The 10584-nt window shown below is 46.8% G+C and overlaps 1 protein-coding gene across 1 annotated transcript in view; it reads right to left on the bottom strand.

The window, feature by feature from the left end:
• LOC132813754 (uncharacterized) overlaps positions 1 to 8912 on the bottom strand; it is an 18021-nt gene extending 9109 nt beyond the window's left edge. Inside the window, exons 1-3 of the mRNA XM_060823252.1 lie at positions 8904 to 8912; positions 6355 to 6477; positions 5249 to 5365 (exon numbers count right to left, since the gene is read on the bottom strand). Of these exons, the coding sequence (XP_060679235.1) occupies positions 5249 to 5365; positions 6355 to 6477; positions 8904 to 8912 (249 nt within the window). The remainder of the gene's footprint in view (positions 1 to 5248; positions 5366 to 6354; positions 6478 to 8903) is intronic.
• Between the last annotated feature and the right edge of the window lie 1672 nt (positions 8913 to 10584).

Genomic DNA, 10584 nt, shown 5'->3' with positions numbered 1-10584 from the left:
GGAGGGGAGGGTGTGAGAGGGGAGGGAGGGGAGGGCGAGAGGGTGGAAGGGAAGGCGAGGGGAGGGGAGGGGAGGGCGAGAGAGGGGAGGGGAGGGGAGGGCGAGAGAGGGGAGGGGAGGGAAGGGCGAGAGCGGGGAGGGGAGGGAAGGGGAGGGCGAGAGAGGGGAGGGATGGTGTGGACGAGGAGGGCGAGAGAGGGGAGGTGAGGGGAAGGCCGTGAGTGCGAGAGAGGGAAGGGGAGGGCGAGAGAGGGAAGGGGAGGGCGAGAGAGGGAAGGGGAGGGCGAGAGAGCAAAGGGGAGGGGAGGGCCGGGAGGGCGAGAATTGGGAGCGGAGGGCGAGAGAGGGGAGGTGAGGGTTGGGCCGGAAGGGCGAGAGAGGGGAGGGGTGTTCGAGAGAGGGGAGGGGAGGGGAGGCCGGGAGGGCGAGAGAGTGGAGGGGAGGAGAGGGCGAGAGGAGTGGAGGCGAGGGTGAGTAGAGGGGAGGGGAGCGCGAGAGAGGGGAGTGGAGGGGAGGGCGAGAGGGGGGGAGGGGAGGGTGAGAGGAGGGGAGGGGAGGGGAGGGCGATAGAGTGGAGGGGAGGGGAGGGAGGGCGAGAGGAGGGGAAGGGAGGGGCAGAGTGTGGTGGGGAGGGCAGGGCAGGACCTTGGTGGACAAATCTCTGGATGTCTGAATATGTCAGCACAAGCAGACAGGGTGGGGAAGACACCTGAACTGAGAGCAGGAGGGGGACCCATATCCTGGTGGGGAGAGTTGCTGGAGCTGCTCGAGAGGATTTAAACTCATCTGGCAGGTGTGTGGGACCCCAAACAATCGTAACGCCAGAAAGAAATTTGAGGTTGGTACAGATGTTCAAGAGAGCAATATAAATAGACAAGGCAGGCAAGAACATAGCAGACAATGAGGGAAAATTGATGAATTAAACTGCATTTATTTCAATGCAAAGGGCCGGACAGATAAGGCAGATGAACCCAGAGCATGGATGGGAACATGGGACTGGGATGTTGTAGATATTACAGAAACACAGCTGAGGGAGCGACAGGACCAGCAGCTCAATGTTCCAGGGGCAGATGCTGCAGGAAGGATAGAACAGGAGGCAAAACAGGGGGAGGGCTGGTGGTTTTGATTGGGGGGAAAATTCCCAGCAGTACCTAGAGGGAGTATTCATGCAGGATCGCCCAGTTAAGCGATATTGGTGGAACTGAGAAATAGAAATTGGTCATCAGTTTGCTACGGTCGTACTACAGCGATAGGCAATGGGAGATGGAGGAGCAAATATGTCAGGAGATCTCAGATATCTGTTCGAATATTAGGTCTGTAGCAGTCGGAGATTTTAACCTTTCCAGACCTGGACTGGGACTGCCGCAGTGTTGAGCATTTGGATGGGAGGAATTTGTTAAGCCTGGTCCAGAAACTCCCAGTCATTGCGATGGAAAATTGCGATGGAAAAGGACAGGTCTGGTTCACAAGTTCAAGTTATACAATGGAGCAAGATAGGATTAGACAGGAATTTTTAAAGTAGATATGGGGAGGCTATTTGCAGGTAAAGGGAAGTCTGGCAAGGAGGAATATCTTAAAACTGAGATAAAAGGAGCGTTCAGTGCCAGCATGTTCCTGTTAGTGTGCAGCTCGATGCTGACAGAATTAGGAAACACTGGCTGAGTTTCAAGGCTCTGGTCAGGAAAATGGGGGCACGTCAGATATAACTGGCTGACTCAAGGGAATCCCCTCAGGAGCATCGGGGCTGTAGAAATACACTTAGGATGGAAATCAGGAATGCAAAAAGGGAACATGAGATAGCTTTGGCAGAGAAAGTTAAGGAGAACTGAAAGAGATTCTACAAGTGTATTAAGAGCAAAAGAAGAGCAAGGGACAAAACCAGTATCCTCAATGATCAATGAAGCCAACGATGTGCGGAATTACAAGATGCAAAACAAATATTTCACTTTGGAACTTATTGTGGATAAAGACTGGGGCCCTCAGGGAACTAAACAGTGTTTGTCCTGACTATTATTGGAACACTGTGTGCAATTCTGGTCTCAATGCCACAGGAAGGATGTTATGGAACATGAAAGGGTTCAGAAGAAATGAACAAGGATGTTGCCAGGGTTGGAGGGTTTGCGCTTCAGCGAAAAGCCTGAATAAGCTGGGGCTGTTTTCACTTGAAAATGGGAGGCTGAGGAGTTACCTGATAAAGGTGTTTAAAATCATGATGGTCAGCGATAGGGTCAATCGACAAGGTCTTTTCCCAAGGGCTGGAGGATTCTAAACCAACAGGGAATAGCTTTAAAGTGCAAGGGGAACGTTTCAAAGGGACCTAAAGGACAATTGGTTCCTGCAGAGTGTATGGAATAAGCTGCCAAAGGAAATAGTGAAGGCTGATAGAAATACATTTAAAAGGCATGTGGATGGGTGTATGAGTAGGAAGGGTTTAGAGGGATATTGGCAAAGTTCTGGCAAATGTGACTAGATACGTCATGCAGGAGTTGGTCCGAAGGATCTGTTTCCATGCTGTACATCTCTATGAGCCAATGTCTTGAAATGAGTCCACATTATCGAAGAGGAGGTGCTGGAAGTTTTAAAACACAAAGGTAGATAAATCCCCAGGACCTGATCAAATGTAGCTCAGGACATTGTGGGAAGCTGGTGAAGACATTGTAGGGGCCCTAGCAGAGATATTTGTACCATGTGTGAGAGGCAGGTAGACTGGAAGGTGGAATTGTGGACAGTGAAGAAGGTTTTCTGAGATTACAAAAGGCATCCTGATGAAATGTGTGAATGGCTGAAAAACTGTAGATGGAGTTCAATTAGCGTAATGCGAGAAAATGCATTTGTACAACAAACACGGGCAGGGCTTATACAATTAATGGTAGGACCTTCGGTAGTGTCGTAGAACAGAGGGACATCGAAGTACAGGTACTTATTTCTTTGAAGTTTGCAACATGGAGCGATAGGATGGTTAAAAAGGTGCTTGCCACACTTGCTTTCATTGCTCTGTCCTTTGGATTTAGGAGTTGGGAAGTCGCATTGAGATTATACAGACCATTGGTGAGTCCACTTCTGGAATGCTGTGTCCAACTCTGGTCGCCCAGTTAGAGGAAGGATACTATTAAGCTGGAGAGGGTTCAGATGAGATTTACTGGGATGTGGCTGGTTATGGAAGGTTTCAGTTATAAAGAAAGGCTGGATAGGTTGGTATTTTTTCATTGAAACCTGAATGTTGACAGATGACCTCATAGAAGTTTATAAAGTAATGACGGAGATAGATAGAGTTAATGGGAGTTGTCTTTTCCCATGGTCAGGGGAGTTTCAAGACAAGGCACTACATTCTTAAGTTTAGAGGAGAGACATTTAAAAAAAAAGACGCGAGGGTCACATTGTTACACAGAGGGTGGGATGCGTGTGGAATGAACTTCCCAAGGAAGGGGTGAATGTGCGGAAAATTACAATGTTTAAAAGACATTAGAATTAGGACAGGAATAGGAAAGGTTTGAAGGGATATGATCAAGGAACAGGCAGGTAGGACAAGATCAGTTTTAGAGTATGGTTAGCATTAACCGAACAGTGCGGTATGACTTTCTGACTATGATTATAATGTTGTGTCATTAATTAAGAAAGGCTGCAAGAGGAAGCCAGGAAACTACAGACTGATGACCAGACATCAGGGTGGGTCAGTTGTTGAGGTCATTCTGAGAGGTAGGAATTACATGCATTTGGAAAGATATGGACTGATTACGAACAGCCAGCATGGCTTTGTGCGTGGGAAAACATGTCTCACAAACTTGACTTGAGTTTGTTCAAGATGTGACCAAAAAGATAGATCACGGCAGAGCAACAGACGTTGTTTCTGGCTTCAGCAAACCCTTGGTCAGGGTGTAGCATGATACATTGGTTAGTAAGGGTAGGTCACAAGGGATCAGGGAGAGCTAGCCAACTGGATACAAATGGGATGACAGTGGGAGACAGAGGGTGTGTTGTTCAGACTGGAGGCCTCTGACCAGTAGTGTGCTGTAAGGATTGGTGCTGGAATCACTGTTGTGCACCATTTACATACACAATTTGAGTGAAAATATAGGAGTCTCTGGATACCAAGATTAGTGGAAGAGTGGGCAGGGGATATAGATATCGAAGGGGATGTTAATCAACTGGGCCAGTGGGCCAAGGAATGAAAGATGGAGTTTAATTCAGGTGTTGGATTTAGTTCAGACAAACCAGGGAGGACTAACACAGTTAATGTTCGGGCCCTAGACAGTGTTGTCGAACAGAGAGAGACCAAGGGCTGCAGTTACATTGTTTCTTGGAAGTGACATCACAGGTGGACAGGGTGGGGAAAGCAGCATTTGGCACACTTGCCTTCATTGGCCAGCGCATTGAGTACATGAGTTGGAGATATTAGTAACACTGTCATCAATAAGGCCACAGGTTGACCTTATGAAGGTTTATGAAACAATGTAGGGCCTAACTAACGTGAATTGCCAAGGGTAGGTGAGTCCAAAGCTAGAGGCATAAACGTGATGTGAGAGAGCAAGAATTTAAAGAGGGAGCTGAGGGGCAACATTTTCCACAGAGGATGGTGCATAGACGGAATGGACTGCCAGAGGAATGGTAAAAACAAGTACAATTACAACATGGAAAAGACACTTGGGCAGGTACATGGAGAGGGGAAGGTTTGAAGGGAAATTGGCTAACTCATTCCGTTTAGGAAACCTCGAATAAAGAATCATGCAGCACAGAAACAAACCCAATGTCTTCGGTTGGTGGAGGAGGAGACTATCGAGACAAGGCATGTTGTAGAAACTGACGCAAGTTACAGCGATGTGGATGGGATCTGGACTGGACGTTTCAAATATGTCAAGAAATTGGTGAGAGGAGAGGACATGACAGAGATAGGAACTGTTATAAGTGTTAGAATGATTGAAGACACTGATCCACAAGACGAGACATAGATACAGTGTTGGAGAGGGATTAGGGAACTGAAAGATCCCAGGCAGATTACCACCATCTCTTTGAAGGCCTGCATTCCCCTCTGTTGTCCTGGTGCTCACCAAGACAGCACACGCCTGGATTGAAAACTGGGAACTCCAGATGCTGTCTCAGTACAATAAAACTTAAAGTAGGGGTGGTGATTGAGCCTGAGGGGAGTCTGTACTGTGCTCTCCCTCCAGCACTATATCTGTGTCATGTCCTGTTAGCTGATGTTTGGAGCCCTCTCACTGCTCTCTGCTCTGTGCACTGTGAGTAATCTTACCTGGCGGCAGGATTTATTGAAGGCTCCCGACCTCCCTGACCTTTGACTCTCTGGCTGACCAATCGTCTTCCCAACCAGCAGTTGGCAAGTCTCTTGAGTCACGAACTCCCTGAGTATCTGTAGAAGACACACAAATAGGCAGAATGGGAAATTAGACTGATAATTGTGAGGGTTACACATGTAGAATGGCACTGAGCCCACAGAGATCTGGAAAATCCCAGTCTCCATTCCGGGCCTGTACTGCCTCATCTCTCTGGAGTGGAGAATTTTGTTGGCTCAGGATCTGGAGTAGCTGCAAGAGTAAGAGACGTTGATAGAGGCAGCAATTAGACCCACACGGTGAGGGACCCCACATGGAGAGATACTGAGTCATATCACCAGGGTTCAGGATCAAACAATTGTGCAAAAAGATAGGGTTTCGATTCATGTTGCACTGGGATGTGCAACCTGTGAGCAGGTGAAGTGAGAGTCTAGTGGCATTATGTGAGGCAATTTATCCAGAAACGCAACAAATGTTCTCTGGACACAGGTTCAAATCCCACCATTGCAAATGATTGAATGTGAATTAAATACTTCAAAAAAGTTATAATTAAAAACATGTAAGTGAGTATTAAACAATTGCTGATGTTAAGAGAAATCCATCGGCTCCATCCCTGTCTTTAGTGAAGTAATCTAAGATGGGACTGGGATATCACAGGGATTACAGAACAACAGCTGAGGGAGGGACAGGACAGGCAGCTCAATGCCCCAGGGGACAGATGCTGCAGGAAGGACAGAAGGGGAGCTGAGAGAGGAGGAGAGCTGCTGGTTGTGATTGGGTGAAACATCACAGCAGGGACTGAGAGAGGAGATTCCTGCGGGACCGCCCAGTGACGCTGTGTTCATGGAATTCATCAATAACAATGGGGCTTCCCTTTCCTCTGATTGTTCTACAGACCCCGAGAGCCCCGCCCTCCTGCTCCTTGACCTTCTCAAGATGGCGGCGCTGAAGCCCGCGCTCCCTCTTCCCTCAAACAAATGGCGGCTGTGACCCTGGGCCGCTTCCCTGATCAGAGACCGCCACCTCCTTCCCCGGGCCTGGAGGGGCTTTTTTGTTTTTTTTTAACCTGTATCCCGCACTTGTAAATTCTCTCCGCTCCTTTCTCCCAGCGAGGCTCCCACACCCCGGCTCTGAGCGCCGCTCTCTGAAGCCGATCGCAGCCGCTGCCGGAGAAAGCAGCTCCATGTCTCTCTCTCTGTCCTGATCAATGTGACACTGCGCATGGGCCACATAGGCACCAAACTGCGCATGTGTCTGAGGTTAGCGGTGTTTATAGAGAATATTCATATCTGCACAGAATCATGGGTGAAATAGACATCATTAACAAATTTATTGTCGAGATAGAGACATAGAAATGTCTAGCACGCAAACAGATTGTTTGGTCTAACTTAACTATACTGGCCAGGTTTGTAAATTATCAATTGTTCTGGGAGTGTGAAAATAAGTTTCTTACTCTAGTTGCGTGAATCGATTAGAAATATGTACGTTATCAGATTTACATTTCAACTACTTCTTAAAATCTCACATTGATTTATGAGAGAGGTTTAATGCCCCACTATGGAGTGAGAATGATCACAATCGTGCAAAACAGTTTGCTTTCTGACCAATCATTCCCCGAGAATGCATTGGCTCCGCTCCTCACTCACTCTGGTTGGCGGACCGGCCTCTGTTCGGTCCTCCAGTTCCGCCCCTTCCTCCCAATTGCAGAGTTGATTCAGGCGGAACTCAGCAGGCTGAAGGACATGGGAAGTGAGAACTGATGCCTTGTGATGTGAAAATATCCCGAATCTTGGACGGAGAGACCTGAGTTCAATTCACAGTTTGTGCAGGTGTGTGGAAAACAACTTTGAACAGGTTCATTTGGAAAAACAAGGGAAGTCAGGAACAGATTAAAAACAAAAGAAAATGCATACAATGTCGTGGGGCTCTCAATGCTGTGATGAGTTTAGTCTTTAGGGTTTCAGGACCCCAGTGGGTCCCAGTACAGACTGTTCCACTCCTCGTGCACAGCCAGATACCACGAGTGTGGGGCAAAGTATTGTGGTGGGATATGGAGCTGCTTTTCTGGAAGGCCCTCAGTTTTGGAGGTGAAAATAGATGAGAAGGAGCAGGGTTTTGTATGCGGGATTACCTGTTCCCCTCCTTTTGCAGCATCTTATTATTGCCCTGACTTTACCTCGTACATGTTTGGTAGAGATCAGTGATGTTTCGTAAGCCCACAATATAAGATCTGCCACTCTGTTTAAGACGGCAGAAATCTCTTGTAGCACAATAGTCATAGAACAATACAGCGCAGAACAGGCCCTTCGGTCCTTGATGTTGCGCCAACCTGTGAACTGTTCTCAGCTCGTGCCCGTATACTATTCTAAAATCACCCATGTGCTTATCTAAGGATTGTTTAAATCTTCCTGATGTGGCTGAGTTGTCTACATTAGCAGGTAGTACATTCCACGCCCTTACCATTCTCTGAGTAAAGAACCTGCCTCTGACATCTGTCTTAAATCTATCACTCCTCATTTGCAGTTATGCCCCTCATGCACACTGACATCATCATCCTAGAACAACCCTTCCACTGTCTCCCCTATCTAAGCGTCTGATAATCTTGTATGTCTCTATCAAATTCACTCTTGGCCTTCTTCTTGCCAAGTAGAACAGTTTCAACTCTCTCAGCCGTTCCTCATAAGACCTCCTCTCCAGACTAGGCAACATCCTGGTTAGTCTCCTCTGCACCTTTTCCACTTCTTCCATGTCCTTCCCGAAATATGGGGACCAGAACTGCACACAATATTCCAAGTGCGGCCGCACCAGCGTTTTGTATATTTGCAGCATGATATTGCGGCTCTGGAACTCAATTACACTATGAATGAAACCTAACTCACCGTATGCCTTCTTAACAGTACTATCCACCTGGGTGGCAACTTTCAGGGATCTATGTACATGGATTCCAACATCCCTCTACACATCCACACGACCAAGAATCTTTCCATTGACCCAGTACTCTGCCTTCCTGTTATTCTTCTCAAAGTGCATCACCTCACTTTTAGCTGCATTGAACTCCATTTGCCAGCTCTCAGCCCAATTCTGCAGTTTATCCAAGTCCCCCTGCAACCTGTAACACTCTTCCACACTGTCCACTACTCCACCGACTTTAGTGTCTTCCACCTATGCCTGCGTCTAAGTCATTTCTAAAAGTGACAAACAGCTGTGGTCCCAAAACAGATTTTTATGGCACACCACTAGTAACTGGACTCCAGTTGAATATTTTCCATCAACCAGCACTCGCTGTCTTCCTTTAGAAAACCAGTTTCTAATCCAAACTGCTGAATCACCCTCATTTTCGTGTATCTGCATTTTCTCCAACAGCCTACGATGTGGAACCTTATCAAAAGCTTTACTGAAGTCCAGGTATACCATGACAACTGCCCTACCCTCATCTACATGCTTAGTCACCTTCTCAAAAAACTCAATGAGTTTTGTGAGACATGACCTGCCCTTGACGTAACCATGTTGATTATCTGAAGTCAAATTGTTGTTTGCTAGATGATTATAAATCTTATCTCTTATAATCCTTTCAAAACCTTTCCTACAACAGAAATCAGGCACACTGGTCATTACCTGGGTCATCTCTACTGCCTTTCTTGAACAAAGGCACAACACTTGGAATTCTCCAGTCCTCTGGTACTAAACCTGTAGACAATGACGACAGTCAATGTATCAAAGCCAAAGGCTCTGCTGTCTCCTCCCTAGCTTCCCAGAGAATCCTTGGATAAATCCCATCCGGCCCAGGGGACTTGTCTACTTTCACTCCTTCTAGAACTGAAAAAACCTGTTTCTAACTAATATTGATCCTTTCTAGTCTAATATCTCGTAACACATTCTTCTGCTCTACAATACTCTCCTTTTCCTGAGTGAAAACCGACGAGAAATATTCATTTGCACCTCTCTGAGCTCCACAGGGTACACACTCAACTTCCCTTTGATTGGACCTATTCCTACCCTATCCTCTTATTCCTCACATACGTATAGAAAACTTTAGTGTTCTCCTTTATTCTATTTGTTAAAGACTGCTCGTGTCCTCTCTTTGTTCTTCTTAACTCTCTCTTTAAATCCTTCCAGGCTGATCTGGAACACTCCACCTCCCCATCTGAACCAGTTTGCCTCATCAACACATAAGCCTCCTTCTTCTTCGTATCAAGCGATGCAGTTTCTGTAGTAAACCACGGTTCCCTTATCTTATCACTTCCTCCTTGCCGGACAGGACGCACCTATCAAGAACATGCAATGTCTGTTCCTTAAACCAGCTCCACATTTCCATTGTCTGCATCCCCTGCATTTTGCTACCCTATTCTATACATCCTAATTCCTGCCTAATTGCATTATAATTGTCCTTGCCCCATTGATAACTCTTGCTCTGTGACATGTACCTGTCCCTTTCCATCGCTAAACTAAACGCATCTGAATTATGGTCACTCTCTCCAAAGTGCTCACCTAAAACTAAATCAAACACCTGGTCTGGTTCATTACCAAGCACCAGATCCAATGTGGCCTCCCCACTTGTCGGCCCTTCGATATAGTGTGTCAGGAAACCCTCCTGTACACACTGGACAAAAACTAATCCATCCAACGTACTAGATTTATAGCATTCCCAATCAATGTTTGGGAAGCTAAAGTCCCCCATAATGACCACCCTGATACTTTTGCTCTTACCCAGAATAATTTTGCAAATCTTCTCTTCCACTTCCCTGCAACTCTGTGGAGGCTATAGAAAAATTCCAAGCAGTGTGACCTCTCCTCTCCTGTTCTAACCTCAGTCCACACTACCTCAGTAATCAAGTCCTTATCAAAAGTACTCTCAGCCACCGTTATACTATCCTTGACTAATATGACTTGCATGGACCCATTGCAGTGCTTCAAACTCCATGAGTAAAAAGTGAGGTCTGCAGATGCTGGAAATCAGAGCTGAAAATGTGTTGCTGGTTGAAGCGCAGCAGGCCAGGCAGCATCCAAGGAACAGGAAATTCGACGTTTCGCGCAAAAGCCCTTCATCAGGGAGATTCCTGATGAAGGGCTTTTGCCCAAAACGCGAATTTCCTGTTCCTTGGATGCTCCCTGTTCTGCTGCGCTTTAACCAGCAACACATTTTCAGCTTCAAACTCCATGAGGCAGCCATACTGTCTATGACCAACAGACTCAGTCTGGAATCTCCTCTGTCCTTAAGACCTTATACACTGCTTGCACTCCTCCATTTCCCCTTTGCATGGTCCCTTTCCAACCCATCCCACTTACATCACCCTAC

The sequence above is a fragment of the Hemiscyllium ocellatum genome, unplaced genomic scaffold, assembly GCF_020745735.1.
Source record: "Hemiscyllium ocellatum isolate sHemOce1 unplaced genomic scaffold, sHemOce1.pat.X.cur. scaffold_460_pat_ctg1, whole genome shotgun sequence".
NCBI lineage: Eukaryota > Metazoa > Chordata > Chondrichthyes > Orectolobiformes > Hemiscylliidae > Hemiscyllium > Hemiscyllium ocellatum.
Note: the sequence above shows the minus strand (reverse complement) of the source record. Positions and strands in the feature narration are given on the sequence as shown.